General features: G+C 39.7%; 4 protein-coding genes across 4 annotated transcripts; all 4 read left to right on the top strand.

The window, feature by feature from the left end:
- Window positions 1–479: 479 nt before the first annotated feature.
- Window positions 480–2,091, top strand: J4E84_005121 (uncharacterized protein; the record flags this gene model as incomplete). Its single annotated transcript, XM_049387720.1, has 3 exons — window positions 480–955; window positions 1,013–1,870; window positions 1,947–2,091. The coding sequence occupies 3 exons, from the start codon at window positions 480–482 to the stop codon at window positions 2,089–2,091; spliced, it is 1,479 nt and encodes a 492-aa protein (XP_049244698.1).
- A 596-nt stretch (window positions 2,092–2,687) lies between these two features.
- On the top strand, window positions 2,688–3,125 carry J4E84_005120 (uncharacterized protein; the record flags this gene model as incomplete). Its single annotated transcript, XM_049387719.1, has 1 exon — window positions 2,688–3,125. The coding sequence occupies one exon, from the start codon at window positions 2,688–2,690 to the stop codon at window positions 3,123–3,125; it is 438 nt and encodes a 145-aa protein (XP_049244697.1).
- Window positions 3,126–5,044: 1,919 nt separating this feature from the next.
- On the top strand, window positions 5,045–5,788 carry J4E84_005119 (uncharacterized protein; the record flags this gene model as incomplete). Its single annotated transcript, XM_049387718.1, has 1 exon — window positions 5,045–5,788. One exon carries the CDS (start codon window positions 5,045–5,047, stop codon window positions 5,786–5,788), a length of 744 nt encoding a protein of 247 aa, XP_049244696.1.
- An 804-nt stretch (window positions 5,789–6,592) lies between these two features.
- Window positions 6,593–9,009, top strand: J4E84_005118 (uncharacterized protein; the record flags this gene model as incomplete). Its single annotated transcript, XM_049387717.1, has 5 exons — window positions 6,593–6,708; window positions 6,911–7,521; window positions 7,571–7,878; window positions 7,929–8,107; window positions 8,157–9,009. The coding sequence occupies 5 exons, from the start codon at window positions 6,593–6,595 to the stop codon at window positions 9,007–9,009; spliced, it is 2,067 nt and encodes a 688-aa protein (XP_049244695.1).
- Window positions 9,010–19,650: the final 10,641 nt, after the last annotated feature.

Here is a 19,650-nt window from a genome sequence, read left to right as displayed (position 1 = left end):
GCGACAACACACTACCCAGGCAGCTTTGCGACATCGGTAGCAGATCGTCCCAGGCTGTTCCCAGCCCCCGCCTCGGTGGCCGAGACGACATGGAATTATTCCGCCGCCTACTGGCCTACTGAAGGAGCTGTTACATCTAGCAATACATTATGCGACAATTCATGTCAATGTTTTCGACCCCTCCATGCATCGGTTTCGCCCGTCTACTCGCCTCTGACCCGTGCCGTCCCCACAAGCCGCCCACTCGCCCCTGACCCGCGCTTCTGAATTGCCGTTATTGCCATGCGCATGCGCGCACGCTCAGGGTCTGAGACAGAAAAGGTCGGTATGCGAAGTGGATACTACGTAGATAGCTTCTCCAATCCATCTCGGTACTTCTACGGCCCGTTTCGTCGTTCCTTTACATCGTTCTTATCATCATCAAAAAGCAACAACAAACTCATCAACAGCAATTGGCAGGCCAAAAGTCAAAAGCAAAAATGTCTAACCCCTCAGTCGTCAAGCCCGATCCGTTCTACGTCGTACCCCTCCTCATCAACGGCAAGGAGGTCACCACCAAGACCACCTTTCCCGTGACATCACCCTCATCGCACAAGGAAGTATGGAGCTCTTCGTCCGCCTCTTTGGAAGAGGTCAAGAGTGCCGTTGCGGCGGCAAAGGGCGCTTTCCCCGCTTGGTCCAAGATGAAGCACTCCGCTAAGCGCAACATCTTCCTCAAGGCCGCCGACGTGATCGATGCGCGCGCGGAAGAATTCGCAGACTACATGAAGATCGAAACCGGTGCTGCGGATAACTTCAGCAATGGCTTCAATGTGCCCAAGATGGCGGATATGCTGAGAGATGTAGCGGGCAGGCTGAGCGCGGTCATGGGACACATTCCCAGCTGCGAAGAGGAGGGCACCAGTGCGTTGATCGTCAAGGAGCCTTATGGCGTTGTGCTGGGTATTGCGCCTTGGTAAGGATTTTCCTGTTGATACATGTACGCATGCGACAAAACTGACGAGAGCACCAGGAACGCCCCATATGTGCTTGGCATGCGATCGATTCTGTACCCTCTAGCTGCGGGTAACACCGCCATCCTGAAGGGTAGCGAATTCTGTCCTCGTACATGGTGGGCCATTGGCAGCGCCCTGACCGAGGCTGGTCTTCCCGCTGGTGCGCTCAATGTCCTTGTCCACCGTCCCGAGGACGCGGCGCAAGTCACCACGGCCTTGATCGAGGAGCCCGCAATCAAGAAGATCAACTTCACCGGTTCCACCGCTGTTGGTCGCATCATCGCATCGACAGCTGGCAAGAACCTCAAGCCCGTTCTGCTCGAACTAGGAGGCAAAGCGAGCGCCATTGTCCTTGACGATGCGAACTTGCAGACAGCAGCAGTACAATGTGCGCTTGGTGCCTTCCTACATGCAGGCCAGATCTGCATGAGCTCAGAACGCATTCTGGTGCACAAAAACGTCAAGCCGCAATTCATCGAAGCTTTCAAGGGCGCCGTTGAGGGCATCTTTGGCGGCGACAAGCCTGCCCCCATTCTCGTAGCTGCACCCGGTGTAGAGAAGAACAAGACTCTCGTTGCCAATGCGGTCAAGAACGGCGCGAAAGTTGTACACGGCGACCACGAGAAAGATGAGACGCACCCTGAGACGAACGAGGCTTCGGCCACACGTCTGCGACCCATCATTGTCGACGGCGTAACCAAGGACATGGACCTCTTCCACACCGAGTCCTTCGGTCCTTCCGTCTCCGTCATCGAGATTTCCAGCGATGAGGAAGCCATTGAGATCGCCAACGACACCGACTATGGTCTTTCGGGCGCTGTGTTCACAGAGAACCTTGGTCGCGGTCTACGCGTTGCAAAGCAGATTGAAAGCGGGTAAGTTCAGTAAAAACGCACGATGTGGCGTGAATGGTCACAGCGGGGAAATTTGATGGCTAACATAATGATACAGAGCTATCCACATCAACTCCATGACGGTGCACGATGAGTGGACCTTGCCGCATGGTGGTGCAAAGGCAAGTGGCTTTGGCAGGTTCAACGGACATTGGGGTATCGAGGAGTTCCTGAGGATGAAGACTATCACCTACAAGGAGTAAGAGGAATTGTGTGTAGCTTAATCAATACATTCCTACTTCCTAGCCCGGCAAACAGCGATACTCTGAAGTTGGTAAATTATGGAGTACGCCGTGCGACCTTAAACCCCGAGCCCGGTTCGCTTTCTCCTGATTCAGCTAATCACATAACCGACGGCTCCGATTTGGGTATGCTTGGAATTCTTTCCTTACTTGTCTTTGCCACGCCACATTGGTTCGTCGTGCGTCCCTCTAATACCGGTTCAAGGTATGTATCTCCATGTACGTTCAAGCCACAGGCAGAGGTAACGCAAGGTCCAGTGCGAAGACTATATCTAGCAACAACCACCATAACGAACAGCGAAGTCATTCCTCAACGAGAGAACACAGCCTTCTGCTTGCAACGGGTGGCTTTCTGAAGGGAGTACTCATTCCCCGCACGACACCCTTCTTACTAAGACTGGCGGAGTACACATTACCATATTCGATGTCAACACAACGTGGACGGCGAGATGGAGTTGCTTATAATCCTGCGGGCATAACCCCAATCTCACCCCTTCGTTGACATCGCGATCCAATCTACACGAAGTCGCAAAGAACCTTCAAGACAAAACGCCATGATGCATACTCCATCCGTCCTCCTCACCATCCTTCCCCTCCTCTCCCTAACGTCACACACCACCGCAGCCTTCCCCTCCCTCTCCCTCACCAACATCCAATTCTCCTCCTACGTCCTATATGTCTCGCCATCCGCGCAAGGTCCCCGCGAAGGCGTCATCGGCTTCACCATGACCAACAGCGCCATCGAAGTACCCATCTCATGCAGCGCCATATCCTACAATGCCTACGCCCTCTTCTCCTCCTCCGTAACCTACGAATGCAACTTTGCGCCCGCGGGAGGCGAAGAAGGGAGAGAGGACCCTTGGTGCTACACCAACAGTGCGACGTTCAATTTCGACACGACGAAACGGGATGAGAAGAATGCGACGATTCATGATTTGACGGTGCAGATGAGTTGGACGTGTCAGGAGTACGTATTCTGCCTTTCTTATAGTTGATATAGTTTTTAAACTGACGATTACCACAGCGAGGGTGTTTACGGTCTTTCCGCCCAGACTGTCTTGGACTTGGACTGTAGCGTGTGGGCGTGTGAGAACCACATGTGGCCCAAGTATGATATATTCTCCAATACTAGTACGTACTGCGCGCCGTACAACGTTAGTTTCGGGACTGGGGATGTCGAGGTGCTGAAGCTGGAGTAAGAGTGAGGAGCTGAAGTCTTGTGGTCGTCGGGCCGATATAGAAGTAGTCGTGTTGTAATGGATGAATACCGCTGCACTCTGGATCTTGTCGGCGTCCTGGATAGCCTTCTTGGTGTTGTAACGGAATTGAACACTGCTGCATTCTAGAGCTGGCCGTTCCAAGGTTGTTTTGGACAGCGTTTTCTGCGATGCACTGCGCTGATCTTTTGCGGCTGAAGTCTTCAGAGGCTTGATGCATGTGTAGTCTGTTGTTCCAGGTGTCCCTTAGTCTACCAGCGAATGATCTGGATCACGGTATACCGTCTTGTGGCTTCGGTTAGTCTTCGATGTGGCTGGCTGTCTTACCGGTCACGTCTACACGATAGGCGCAGGGTAGCCTTGATCTAAGTTGTTCACCCCGCATTATGCAGATTCTGGCGTTTCTTGTTCGACTCTGGTCTAATCATTGGAGAGTACCCTATCAAAAGAAAGTCATCTGCATTTCCTCAATGCAGCGACTCCTGATGGAAAGGAGAACGAGGCTAACTCGTCAATAGATTGAAGCTCTGGCGATCCATCATGACGAACTCAATCGTCATTATTCAATGACCCTTTAGCCCAGGGAACGGGAAACAGCGTAATGTCTACCAGGCGATCAAGCGGGTGTAGACGCCGACATAGAAGATGCGCTATCAATTCTCCGGTAGCCTGCTCTTGGTATTCGATCGGATGCGAACACCCTGTGCCACGCTGGTGCTCTTTGAATTTCTCGTGGGATCCAACTAAACTCGTACAGGTCACGATCGCCCCACCCGTCACATCCATCACGTCGTAGAGCTACATTGGCGCGCGAGCTACCCTTTGTTAGCCCAGCCTAGCACAGATCGTGAGATGGGACAATGGAATTGTGATTGGCTTTGTCAGGCCTTGTTGGTAGCTAAAACCCAAGACTGTGGAACCAAAGACCGTTCACTGGGCGGATTTTATTGTACACCAGTCGTGCGGACTGCTCTGATTGTGCGATCGTGATATCTATGAAACGTAGGTTTGTGGGCATTTTTCGGCATTGAGGAGCCGATGCGATCGCCGTGCGTGCAGGTTGACGAAGGATCTTTTTGTGGCAAAGCGTACACGCATGCGAAGCGCTCGCAACACGACAATTGCTCTCGCAGTTCTGAAGTACGAGAATATCCATGGGAAATAGGGGAGTCCCCCAGTCTGGATACAGCCGGCGATAAAGTTCGATTCGCGCATCGACCCAAAGATTGAAGCTGCACTATTTCGGGCGCTTCCCAGCAGAGGCCGTGCGCTTCCCGCGTCAAAGTGACGCTTGCCATTGCCGGACCACCAACAGAACTCCTTTCCAGCCATCTCCAGGCTGATCACACGCCACGACCTTTTTCTCAAGCTTGCCAGCCCACACCATGCGGGAGTTCTGAAGTTCCGTGCTGGCGGAGTGGATCTGGGTGCGCTGGGGATACCCGCTTGTCCGCATGCAGTTGGAATGCGCATGCTAAATAAAGCCAGACTCAGCCCGCCGCGAGGGGTGCGGCTGAGTACCACCACCGTATTTGTCTTGCACGGTACACTTTCCCTTCCCCACTCCGTTGTTTGGTAAGAGGTTGGTCGGCCATTACTTTCGTTTATACTCTCGTTCGCCGTTAGACCTACTTTGGAGATTCACGTTTCACACCCAGGACTTAATCAAAAGATTCGCATAGAGGGGTAATAGTAAGATGATGGCACTCGAATCACCACAGCCGCTTTCGAGGAAGAAGTCGATATTCCGACGTTTCTCCAGACGAGAACGCGGCGATGCTCCTCCGTCGCCATTCCTCATGAGCGAGGGCCTACGATCACCGCATCTACAATCGTCAAATCCACAGTCGCCGAGAAGGCTACAACGCCGCCCATCACACCGACCGTTGAGCCTTCTTACACCGCCAGCGTCACCCACAGAGAAGAGTCCGATCGTAACTATCGATGCTTCGAAACCTCAACAACCCAAGATGGTCACACACATCCAGCGCATCGACTTGCCAATATATCAACGCAACCGGAGCGAATTCACACCTCCACCCTCTCCAGAACCGCGGCGACGCATCCTTCCCAGCGCGCTACCTACCATGCCATTCCCCGGCAAGCCTCTCATAACGTCGTGGAACGTCTTCCTTCCACCATCACAAATATACTCGTTATATCTTGGGTATGCACCACGGGACATGGACGACAAGTGGTACATCTACAGCGAGGGTCCCGATCAGGCTGGAAAGCTAAAGGTGCACTTCCATCGGAGTTGGACTGGCATGAAGGTCGCAGAACTGTTTGTGGTAATGGATACAAAAGGCGAGGGTGCCGGAAAGATTGTTGGCATCAAGTGGAATGGAGGTGAAGAAATGAACTGGATGAGCGAAGAAGAGGCCAAATACATGATACGGACGGCTTGCAGGTGGCAATTAGCTGTGGATTTGGAGAAATGAAGCCACGCGACATGTGGCGAGGCCCTGAGCCTGTTTCTGTTCGGCGGCAAGATGTTTCCTCTTTCCTTTTCTTGACGCGCATTAGCCCACGGCTTTCCTTCGATCCGTACCGTTTGGCGTCCCATGAAACGACGTTCCAAGCATTCTAATAAGATCTCTATACCCGTTGAGGGTATACAAACCTCTAATATCAAGCTTCTCTTTTCAAGTACCGCATTGGCGCGCGCCTCGTTCCCGTGATCGGTAGTCGTAGCGTGAGATGTTAACATACCATCGATCTGATAGGTTCCCCCACCGAGTGACTCTCAGCATCCGACCAAAAGTAAAACATGTGGATTCAACAATCCGATACCTTCTCTCTGAGGTCAAGCGTGTATACCGGTGGAGGTATCGTGGTGTTGGTGGTATGACTTCTTGCAGCAGCCTCGCGCAGGCTAATCAGGCCACCCTGCCATCGCGCCCTCCGGTTCCTATGGAGGCATACCCAGATCGTGTGATTGGATCGTGAGTGCAACCAACATGTGGCACATGAAGCACATTTTTCTTTTATCGCATTCTCGACTTTATCCTCTTCGCCTTCATTGCAAATGCCAGTGGCATGGTCCTTACAAAGTCTCAACATAACAATGACGGTGATGTGCCGTGTAACTAGGCTCGTGGGGTCCAGGAGCCGCCAACTGCACGCTTCCGAACATCTTTCGCGTCTTCCCTTCTTCGGTGCTACTGTTCCTCGCCCACAATCTCTCCCCACACAATCCATGGCAGCAAGTGTGCTACCGACAGAATTGAACGTTTCGGTCCGAAATGCAGTCCAACTTCACACCTTCCTCCAAATCTTCTTCTCCCCAGCCGCAGCGCCTGCCAGTTAATCCAAGACGGCACAAGGTCGACCCGTCGTTACGAAAGCGCGTCGTAAGAGCGTGAGTAAATTCCCAGCCTCATGTTTCGCGTTGGTACTGGTTGTGGTTTCTTGGTACTACGGTGCCAAAGGATGTCGCCCAGGCAATTAGCCAGCGCATACGTCAGCAGGGCTCATCGGCAGCATCAAGAAAACGCGCATCGCTCAAGTCATGCACCGTGGCAACACCCGTCTAAAGCTCATCACTGACGTACGGCGCGTAGATGCAACGCGTGCAACGTTCGTCGAGTTCGGTGCTCGGGGGAGCAGCCGTGCCAACGATGCAGCAAAACCTCACGCGAATGCGAGTACCCAGCACCAGAATCAGATAAGCACTCTCTCAAAGACGAGCTCGAACGCTTGCGAGCGCGTTGTGCAGCACTCGAGACAGGGTTCAAAATCGCTGCACCTGGAGAGGCCGCCGAGATCATTGGACAGCTCGACCATGGCGGGCCAGGAACGCGTTCGACCGCGCCGACTTTTCTTTCCGTCTCAATGGAGCTGGATCAAGCCGACACGAACGATGGCCGCCTGCTTGTCGACCCTTGTGGCACCCCGAGATTCTTCGGTGAAACGTCTGGAGCGACGTTCCTGGATTACCTAAAGCAATTCATGCTTACGCTGGTTCCTCTGACTTTCCAGCCCGAGTCGGCGGATGGGTCTTCATTTGTTGCATCAATTGGACGTTATCAGACATACGACTCGCGACCAATCCCCAATCCAAGCGTGGACCCGTTATGGCTTCCGGATCAGGACGACATGGCATTGATGCTTGCCCAACTGCGAGCCTACATCCAGGACGGCAATGGCGAGTTTCCGTCTGGCGGAATATACTGTAAGCTATGCGGGAATGATTAACTGTGCTTTCACTAATCTTCACCCAGTGTGGGGCGATCTCACCCAGTTCCCTACGTCTGCGGCTCCTTCCGTCTTGCTGAGTTCAATGACGACAGACGACACTCACCGAGGCTTAGCCTTCTACCATGTCTGCTTCGCCCTAGCTACGTCTTTTGGTCATCAGTCTTCCCGACGCTCAGACCAGCATGCGGGAGAGGCGTACTTCAAGCGTGCACGAAAGCTCCTCGGGAATCCGTTAGATACCGTGCGATTCACGCTGGACGATGTCCCTGTATTGACTCTTATGGGTTTCTATCTCATCGAGCTGAACCGCAGAGATGCAGCATACGTATATGTAAGAGAGACTGAAGCACTGCATACAAGACACGCACTTACAATCTCCAGGTTAGTTTAGCGATTCACATTGCCATTATACATGGTGCATTCAGGTCTTGCAATGATGAAGCGAGCAAACGCACATTCTGGACTCTTTACATATTAGACAGATGGCTTTCTGTGCTGATGGGGCGCCCGCCAACTCTACTTGATGAAGCTATAAGGCTGCCTCTACCATGCGATGTGCCGTAAGTATCTTACACATGTAAATATGAGAGCTTCCGCTAAACTTCCCAGCTCGATGCCACCATGTGCAGGTCTCCGAGCACACGTAGAGTTGTCACGCATCTCTGGCTATATCGTCTGCGAGACATTCAAAATCGCACCACGACACTACCAACGTGGCTACTCGACCTTGAATGTGGACAAGGCTCTGGACCAACTCGAAAACTGGAAACTCAACCTGCCGCCGGTGCTAGCTATTGACGTTGACGCTGACCCCGCGGTACTGTCCCTCCATCTAGCTTACAACCAACTCATCGTCCTCACGACTCGGCCCATCCTCCTGGCCGCTGTCAAGCAAGCCGTGGCTGAACGCTATATGAATGGCTCGTGGTCTGTGCAGCAACATGCACACAGCAAATATGTTCAGGCCTGTCCAGAGGCCGCCCAGCGAAATTTGCTTTTAGCCAAGCGATTACGATCTACAAGGAAGCTGCTGCAAGCCGGTCTACACTTCGTGTTCAACGCTGCTGTTATCTTGATACTAGATCAGATTCTCCACTCTTCCAGCACTGCACCCACGGCTACCGCGCTTAACACTCCCGTGTACACCCTGGAGATAGACTTTGCGATGCGCACCTTCGAGGAGGAGTCACGAACCGGTACTAACTACCCCAGAGACTGTTACAAAGTCTTGCAAGATCTCAAAGCTCTCGTTGACCGCTACCTCTCCCATGGTCATGGCCACTTTGAGCAAAGCAACGACCCCGGTCTCGTCATCAACACTCCCGGAACGCAGTACAATGCGCAACGAGGCGCAGAACTTCAAGGAAACCCATTGAACACCACAGCTGGCACTGTGTACCAAGAGCTACGAACCTGGATGCAGAGTGACGGATTGAAGCTACATAACAGCTTACTCATTTAAAACGGACTTTATTACAGCTTTAGCTATATTTAATATCTACCTTTGCTTTGTGTATATAGGGCTATATATAGTTAAAAAGTAGTTACTCTAATTAGCTGCGAGAACCTTAAACCTTATTAGATAGAAGTTTATAGATATTACGTAATAACTATACGTATAGATACCTTAGTAGAATATTAAACTATTCTAACTATAATACGCTGCTGCTATTCTAAATAACAACATATTATATATACTACTTTAATAGCTTAGCGCAGCTATAAAAAAAAAAGAGCTCTTAGCATAAGCTACTAGAGGCAAATACTCTTTATAAGAGGCCTTTTATAGAAGACCTAGCAAAGCTATAAGCCTCTACGTAGTAGATATAGAATTATTAATAATAGGCTCTCTATAGAAGACTAGTAAAGCTATAAGCCTCTACGTAGTAAGTATAGATCTATTAATAATAGAAAGTATTAGAAAGTCTATAATAATAATAATAATAAGTAAGAGAAGAAATATATTAGCTAGAAGGCTATACACGCCTTAACGTAATAACAGCCTCTTCTCTAAGACTATAAGTCTTCTTAGTATTTTAGTAGTAGAAACCTTCTCTTTCTCTTCTAGTAATAACGTACCTCTATCTTTCTACCTTACAAAGCATATCTAGCTTAGCTTCTCTACTAATAATATTACTACGCTTATTACTACTATAGACTTAAGCTAAGACTAATTAACCTTTTTTATAAATAGAATACTATAACTATAAGCTCTAAACTCTCTCTATTCTATAGAAAGCTTTATAAAGCCTCTAGAGAAGCTCTTAGTAAAGCTACTAGAGAGGCCTAGCTAGTAGACTAATGTTTTTATAAAAAGAGAACTAAGAATCTAGTATTAAAGAGTTTAAGTACTATTAGAAGGTCTTAAAGGCCTAGTTAAGAAGTACTTTCTAGAATATATATTAAAGAAAATAGATAACTTTAGCCTAAGTAGAGAACTAACAAGTGTCTTCTTCTCTTAGTAGTAGCAGCGTCTCTTCTCTTAGTAGCAGCAGCTCTTTTCTTCTCTTTCTAGGTAGTAACTAGCTATAGAAGAAAGATAAACTAAGCCTAAACAAAGTAGATAAACTAAGCCTAAATAGAAGAGACAAACTAAGCCTAAATAGAAGAAAGATAAACTTAGTCTTAGTAGAAGAGAGATAAACTAGAACTAGAGTTATCTTTCTTCTCTCTAAGAGTTAGAGCTACTCTCCTCTCTAGAGCTAAAGCTACTCTCTACCTCTAAGACTACTACTACTCTCTTTTCTAAGACTGCTGCAGCTCTTCTCTAAGTTCTTTACTACTTAGCTAAATAACATTTAATAATACAGCTAACTACTTAACTTTAACTAGATTAGAGGCTAGTTTAACCTCTAATACTATAGTTCTCTACCTTAAACTTGCCTAAAAGTTCTGCTAAAATACTTTAACGCCTAACTTTAAAGCTAATATCTTCTCTCTATACTTAGCTTTTAATACTTTACTACTATAGCTTTTTTAGAACACTTTAGGCTAAATAGCTTCTAGCTTAAATAAAAAAAAGTAATTATCTACCTACTTAATAGAGGCAGCGTAGTTATTATATTCTCTACTAGAGGTAGAAAAAGCTTATACTATTAGAGAGGCAGTAAGAGTCTCTACTATTAGAGAGGGTAGTAAGAGTCTCTACTACTAAAGAAGGTAGTAAGAGTCTTTGCTAGAGAGGCGTGTTATAAGTAGTCTATAGCTTTCTCTTCTCTAGTTAGTAATTAGAAACTTTTATTAATATAAGAGTATATTTCTAATATAAACTACTAAACACCTAATAGACCTCTTTTAAAGAAGCCTTCTATAAGCTCTAGTAAAGAGTGCTCTTTTCTAAAATATACTAAGCTAAGTCTTCTATAGATAACAATATTAAGCTAAGCCTTTTACGCGCTAGAACTAGTAGGTAGTTTCTACTCTAAAGCCTGCTGTTGCCTCTATACCTACTACTACTTACCTCTAAGCCTACTACTACTACCTAGCTACTATTAGAAACTTCTATTAATATAAAAGTATAACTTTAGTAGAGCAGTCTACTCTTTTCTAAAATACACTAAGCTAAGCCTTCTATAGGCAGCAGCACTAAGCTAAGCCTTTTACGCGCTAGAACTAGTAGGTAGTTTTTACCTCTAAGCCTACTATTACCTCTAAGCCTGCTACTACTATCTAGCTACTATTAGAAACTTCTATTAATGTAAGAGTACAACTTTAGTAGAAAGTGCTCTTTTCTAAAATATACTAAGTTAAGCCTTCTATAGGTAGTAGTAGCACTAAGCTAAGCCTTCTACGCGCTAGAAGCTATAGGTAGTACTACCTCTAAGCTAGTGCTGCTACTTAGCTACTATTAAAAACTTCTATTAATATAAGAGTATAGCTCTAGTAGAAGCTACTCTTTTCTAAAACATACTAAGGCTAGTATAGTAGTTGTTCTCTAATATATATATAAATAAGCTAAGAACTCTAACGCGCAACACTAAGCTAAGCCTTCTACTTATAGGTAGTTTCTACCTCTAAAGTTACTACTACTGCTTCTAAGCAGCTCTTACCTCTAAGTAGCTCTTACCTCTAAGTTACTACTACTTTCTTTTTATATTCTATAAGACTAAACACTTCTATTAATATCTCTCTAATATTTAGATATATACTAAATAACCTAACTTAGACTTAATAGCTTTTAAGCTAGAGGTAAGTTTATACTTATATTACTATCTTATAGTATACTAACTCTCTCTTTAGGCTTAATAGTAGCCTTCTAGAAGTCTATATTACTAATAAGAGCTCTATATATAGTACTATACTAAATAGTAGAGGCTATCTACTAATATACCTACTAACTTTTTTTATATAGCGCGCTAAAGAGCTGCTATACATAAGTAATAGTAATATAATTCTACTATATTATCTAAACTAACTCTATATAAACTAATAACTAGTAGTATAATAGCTAGAATATAATAGTATACTCTACTACGCTGCTCTAAAGAACTAGGTTTAATACACTATAGTTTCTATAACACTGTCTATACTAGCTACTCTACCTTTTATCTCTTACTACTACTATAGGCGTAGTATTTACTAAAGTTTCTAATACTACCTATACTAGCTACTTTACCTCTTACCTCTTACTACTACTATAGGCGTAGCATCTACTAAAGTTTCTAACACTATCTATGCTAGCTACTTTACTCTTACTACGCTACTTCTTACTATAACTATAGGCGTAGCATTTACTAAAGTTTCTAATACTACCTATACTAGCTACTCTACCTACACTACGCATACTAGCTATTAAGATTATTACTAACGTTCTTATTCTCTTACTTAGAGTACTTATACAGAAGAGAAGCTACTATAGGCTAGCTTATAAATACTAGCGTAATAGATAATAGTAATAAGTATAGTAATAAATTTAATAATATAGAGTTTCTTAATACTATAATATAGGCTAAGAAAGAAAACATAACTATCTTAGAGGCTCTCTTCTTCTCTCTCTTCTTAAACCTACTTATACTTATATTATTAAGATACCTTCTAAGAAATTCTTTAGTTTTCTAGATAAGAAAACTAAGCTACTAGCTATAGTCTTTCTAAGCTCTACTACTATAAGCCTCTACTCTCTAGTTTTCTAGATAAGAAGACTAAGCTACTAGCTATAGCCTTTCTAAGCTCTATTACTACTATACTCTTACTACTATACTCTTACTACTATACTCTTACTACTATACTCTTACTACTATACTCTTACTACTATACTCTTACTACTATACTTTTATAGTTCTACTGTCTATACCTAAAATTACTAAGAAGATGCTACACTACTAGCTATTATCTTACGTCTTTACTTTAACGCTATTTATATATTTCTAAACGTTTCTAATAGTATTCTAGCTATAGCTAATAAGTCTAACACTAAGAAGAAAGCTTCTACTAGTAAAGAGAGGGACATTCTATCTTCTTCTAGTTATACTAACTATACTCTAAATAAACTGCTACTTAAGACTACGCTAGTAAAGTAGTGTTAACTATTATCTAACTCTAATATATAGGCATCTATACCTAAGAGCCTATAAGAACTTACCTACTTACTGCTATTACTAATAAGTTAGGCCTAGTATTACTCTAGTTTCTATAACTCTTACTACCTACTCTTGCAGTAGCAAAAAGCTGTATTACTCTAGTTTCTATAACTCTTACTACCTATTCTTATAGTAGTAGAAAGCTAAGTACCTTTTTTCTAAGCATCTACTACAAGAGAAAGAAAAAGCCTATTTTTTAACTTACTAAAACCTATAAGTACGCCTTACTGCTAAGAAAAAGAGAATATTCTATTCTCTTTTAGCTATACTAACTATTCTCTAAATAAACTACTACTTAAGATTATAGCTATTACTAAGGTTATTGTCTTCTACTACTAGTTATACTAGTTATTACTATAGAGTTACTTAATTTCCTACTACTAGTTAGCTTATAGAACTTAATATTAGTAGTTACGCTCTTAAGTAACTACGTCTTCTTCTTAAGTTAATACCTGCTTACGTAGCTTAACAGACTTCTAGTATTACTTAGTAAGCTTCTTAATAGAATATTAGTTAAATATTATAGTAACTAAGAGAGACTTAAGTTAAGAGAATAGTAATTACTATAGCTAATATACGCTGTCTTCTATATACTATCTTCTTTATACTATCTTCTTTATACTATCTTCTACATACTATTTTCTTTATACTATCTTCTTTATACTATCTTCTTTATGCTATATTAATATATATTGTAGCGTACTAACATTATACATTACTAAGTTATTCTAGCTAACTACCTAGCTACCTAGCTACCTAGCTATTAATTATATACTATAGCATAGCGTTAGTAATAATCTAGTCTATAAAGCTCTTGCGTTATATTATTACTATAATTTACTATTACTACCTATATAATAAGTTAAAATACTTTCTATTTAGGTAATTTACTACTCTTTTTACTATTCTTATTACTATTCTTATTACTTATTACTATAAACTTTTTAAGGCGCTAGCAGACTATATAAATAGCCTATCTACCTCTATCTCTTCTACTTTCTCTCTCTCTATCTTTCTTAATACTTTTACTTAACTTATAATACTTTACTTAATCTTAACTACCTTAGCAGCTCTAGTCTTAGTAATTTAGAGTACTATTAAGCCTAGATACTAAGCTCTAGCCCTCTATTAAGAATATTTAACTCTACCTTTCTATTTCTAATTTTCTAAGAGTTTAGTGTAAGAAGGTATTTAATATAAGTATACTATCTCTACTTTTCTTACCTAGCAATCTACTACCTTAGTATTAATAATACTTTATCTATAAAGCTACGTCTCTATTAGAGTATAGTAACTTAGAGAGTTACTTCTATATAGTAGACTAGCTTAACTATTAGTGCTTAAGAGTTATAGTATTATATTACTATTAGGTATAGTCTTAGGTATAGTTATGTATTACCTTTTAGCTTATACTCTTTCTACTTTTAGCATTTTTTACTTACCTTAATAAGCCTTTTAAAGCCTCTTATTAACTAAGCTAATATTAAAGCTTTTCTTTAACTAAGCTAACTAAAGCCTCTTATTAACTAAGCTATACTAGATCTTAAGTAGACTTAATTACCTATCTTGCAGCAATAACTATTAATAAGTATTCTTCTAGAGATATTAATAAACTATCTTTCTAGAAATAGTATAGACTTATACTAAGAGATTTAATACTCTACAGAGTGTAGTGTATTACTAAGAGATTTAACACTCTATAGAGTGTCTTTTTACTACCTACTTACTTTAGTTATACTAGCTTACTTACTTAGAAGAGTTAGTAGCGCATATCTTTTAATAGGTGTTACTTTAAGATTAATAGTTATTTTTAATAGGTAGTTAGTAGTTACTTAGCTCTACTTTTATAAGTATTATACTTTTATAAATTCTCTAGCATCTTACTTTGTACTAATAATAGGCAAGCGCTACGTTTTAGAAAATGCGTCTAACTAATAATTATTCTTAGACCTCTACTAGTGCTACTATTTAGCTACTATTTAGAACTAAGATATTCTATATATATCTTATAGTATTAGCAGAGAAGAGCGTAGAATTTATTCTTACGTTCTAGAAAGTTTTTAACCTAAAAGTATCTATTATTAGACTCTATACTTTACTAGGCTAATAAAGAACACTATTACTATACTAACTACTTTATTCTTTAAGTTATAACTATATAATTACTTTACTATTTATATTATAACTACGCAATTACTTACGTTATAACTACGTAAATATAGTAAATATACAATTCTATAATAGCGCGTTATAGCGTATAAGTAGTAAACACTTACCTATAACACTATTTAATATTATAACTACTCTCTCTATTACCTATAACTAAGTTACATTACTATTAATTTAATTACTATAAGATAACTCTCTAAATACTTACTTATCTACTTATATTTTCTACTATATTATAATAGCCTCTATTACAGGCGCGTAACTACCTCTAGGTCCTCTACTAAGTAGCAGTTCTCTAGGTAGTAGTTCTTTAGATCTAACTAGAGCACTTCTATTAAAGAAAACATATATCTAACACTTAAACTAGAAGCTATTTACTAATAATATTACTAAAAGTTATAGTTACTGCTCTAAGTATTACGTAAGCCTTTACTCTAGTATAGTAGTAGCTTAAGTATGCCTAGGTTCTATTTATATATATAAAGCTTTACTAATATAATATAGAAGTGTCTTAAAACTAGCGCTAGCGCTACTAGTAATATTACTTCTAGATCTTCTATTAATCTAGAAGTACCTAGCCTAATACTGCTTAACCTTTGTAGTAGCTCTTAGAGACGCAGCATTTAGCTAATATTTTAGCGTAGCAACCTTACTACTAGTTTCTCTAAGTCTTCTACTTATAGTCTGTTTAAGCTTCTATCTTAACGTACTCTTATTATAGGCTTCTCTAACACTTCTACTTCTCTATATAGTATATTGTCTTCTAGTTTAACTCTATCTAATATTAATGTAGCTTTCTATTAACCTATTACTTCTACTTCTATATTAACTTCTTTTTTTCTAGCCTCTACTCTAGCTTACATAGCTTTTAGACTAGTAACTCTTTTAAACGCTTCTTACTTATTCTCTAGTACTAGTTCTAACACTAGAATAGGTAGCACTATACACTTTTAATAAGACTTAAATAGTAGTAATACACCTAAGATAGTAGTAGCTAGAAGAGAGTAGAATACTATTAGAAGAGACTACTGCGCTATAGCTTAAGCTAGTAAAGAACTCTCTTCTACTCTTTCTTTAGATAAAGTTAAGTAGAGATAGGCTATAGAAGGTAAGTCTACTAGCAGCACTAGTAGCTCTCTAAGTAACCTTCCCTCTTTATCTTAGCTTTAGACTCTTTTAGGTATTTATAGCTTAGCCTTTATACTCTATAATTAGAACCTAAATAATAAGTCTCTTATATTACTACCTCTATTATTATAGAGAGCTAGCTTTTTCTATAGTTATAGCTATAGTAATTTAGTTGCTAGTATAGGTTAGTTACGCAACTATTCCTACGCTAGGTCTTATAGTTCTTCTCTCTTATATTCTTCTAGCTATTACTTCTAATATATAAGTTGTAAGGTATACTAACCTATAGATATATATAAAGATAATAGGCTTTACTTATTCTATAATCTATCTTAGATTAAACTATAGTAGAAGTAGAGTATTAATATAGTGTGTTATTGTAGTTATTACTATTATATCTAGTATATAGATATATTTAATAATAACTATACACGTAAATAATTTATATATAAAAAGTGTTATACGTAAGGTATAATAGATGTAATACCTAACGTCTCTTTATCTTGCAAAGACGCTTTCTTAACTCTACCTTTATATAGCCTAGCGTCTAGTTAGTATCTTACTACTAATTCTATTAAGAGTAGTTAGCGTATAAGTTATAGCTATACTACTTAAGAAGTATCTAATTCTAGACTAACTAAGCAATATTATCTTACTAGCGAGGCAGCTCTATAGGTCTCTAACCTTCTCTTAGACTTAAGTTCTAATAGGTAGTAAGATAATCTAGCACTTACTAATTAAGACTTTAAGCTACTTTAAGACTTCTATACTAAGTTAGATTCTAAAAAGCTAGAAACCTATACTTAGTATTATAAGAGGTAGTTTTATATAGGTCTTAATAATAATAGCGTATATAAATTCTATATTAAGGCTAACGCTAGTCTTAAAGAGAATAAACTATATCTATATAGCGCTGTTAATAATCTAGACTCTAGCTCTTGCAAGAAAGACCTAGAGCCTCTTACGCAGATTAAGAAGATGCTTATTACTAGAGTATATTACTTTATTAAAGTTTACTAAGTTTAAGAAGTATAGTATAAGTATAAAAGCTACGTTGTTAACTTTCTTACTAACATAGTAAAGGTATATAATTACCTTTCTCTTCTTCTTTTAGATCTTAATATAATTCTAGTATAGCTCTCTAACTATAATAAAGATTCTTACATATAGCGCTAGTCTTAACGTAACACTTATATACAGAAGCTAGTTATTAGAAAGTAGCTTAAGTTTCTGTAGTAGTATTATTCTAGTTACTATAATATTAAGATTACTTATAATAACCTTAACGTATTAGGCAATAACTTCTTTATAGATAACAAACTTATTATATATAAAGTAGAAGCTAATGCCTAGTTTAACGCTATAGCTATTAACTCTAACAGCTATATAGATAAAGACCTAGAAGTTATAGTAGTACCTAATCTTTATACTAACTACAACAAGATTAAATAGATCTAGTAGTAACTATATTCTTAAGAAGTAATAAGATAATAAATAATTAGGCGTTAACTACGTTAACTACCTAAGATAAGTATACTAACGCCTTAGGCTACTCTATTATCTAAGTTTAACAAGATATATACGCTATTAAGTTAGGCCTTTTCTAGATTATATTCTTATAGCTAGGCAAAGTACGTATTAGCAAGGCTTTACAATATTACCTACTCTAAGTATATACGCTATATACTTCTCTATAAAAATATACAATTTGCTTAGCATTCTTAGTTTTACTATATAGTCTTTAATACTATTATACGTATACAAATTAACACTTAAGCTAGCTTCTTTATTAACACTCTTTATTCTTAGAATAAGAAGTTAACTATAGAGTAGCTACGCAACGCCTTTAATAATAATAGTAATAAATTACGTTAGATTCTTAACTCTATTACTTACTATTCTGCTAGCCTAGTTAGTACTTAGCCTTATTAGAGTAAGTAGATAAAAGTGCTTAAGTCTATAATTTAATAGCTAGGTTACTCTAGTTTCTTTCTTACGCTATTAGCTATAGATATACACTAGAATAGTCTAATAAAGCTATTCTCTAATTATAAGGCCTAGCTTTTAGCTAATTAAACTTAGCAAGTTTGTTTAGCCTGTAATAATCTCTAAGACAACCTCTATATTATAGTATATTACTTCTATTACTATCTACAAATCTTTTAAAATAAAGTACTTAATATTAAGTTTAATATTAAGAATTTCTAGCATTACTTTAAATAGTAGTCTTATAGCAGTACACACAATTATAGTCTCTTTTAGATAGATAGTTTACCTTTAGTTAAAACTCTTACTATTAGTAAGCTAGCCTATAATGTATTTGCTAAGTTCTAGAGTATTTACGTTACTATATTTAACCTATAGCCTAACTCTAGCGCCTAGCCTACTACTTTAGATTCTATAATTTAAACCTCTAGGCTTAAGCTTATTAATAGTAGTAATATATTATCTAATATAGTAAATTAAGTCTAAGGCTACGCTTATAACACGCTTTACTATTAACGCAAGAATAAGAGTATAGGTTTAATAGAGTGTTAATTTAGGTTTCTATATAATAAGTGTAACAAAGCTTACGTTACTAAGCACCTAAATTACTTCTATTAACACTTCTTTCTAGCGCGTAATAATTCTCTTATAAATAAGTATAACTAACTATTTATAATAAGCTAGTAGGCAAATACTAATATATTACTCTATACTAGTGTTACTACTATTATAAAGTATATTATTAAGTATACTTCTAAACTAAAGTAGGCCTTACTTTCTTACTACAAGCTTATACAGGCAATTATTTCTTTTGTAAATAAGTTAAGACCTTTCTAGTCTCTAGTAATAAAGCTTATAAATAAGCTACTTAGTAAGCGTAATTACTCTACTTAGAAGGTGTGTTATTAGCTTCTTAGTCTCTCTCTTAAGCAGGCATCTTAGACCTCTATATATATAGATATACGCCTATTAAACTAACAGTCTAGAATAACTTAAATTAAAAATAGTAAAGTACGTTAAGGTCTTACTATTCTAGAGCATTATATATAACGCTCTAACTCTCTTAATAATATTAATCTTCTTACGTTTCTATATATACACAAATATTAGGCGCTATATAACGTTTAACTATAAAGCAAAGCTTATATTATTAACTACTTTTCTTAGTATTCTCTAATAGACGTTAAGAATTATAAGTAATTAAAGCTTATATTACATTACTCTTTTAAGGCTATTAAAGA

This window comes from Alternaria hordeiaustralica (assembly GCF_023758085.1).
Source record: "Alternaria hordeiaustralica strain BMP 2776 chromosome Unknown scaffold_8, whole genome shotgun sequence".
Lineage (NCBI taxonomy): Eukaryota > Fungi > Ascomycota > Dothideomycetes > Pleosporales > Pleosporaceae > Alternaria > Alternaria hordeiaustralica.
Note: the sequence above shows the minus strand (reverse complement) of the source record. Positions and strands in the feature narration are given on the sequence as shown.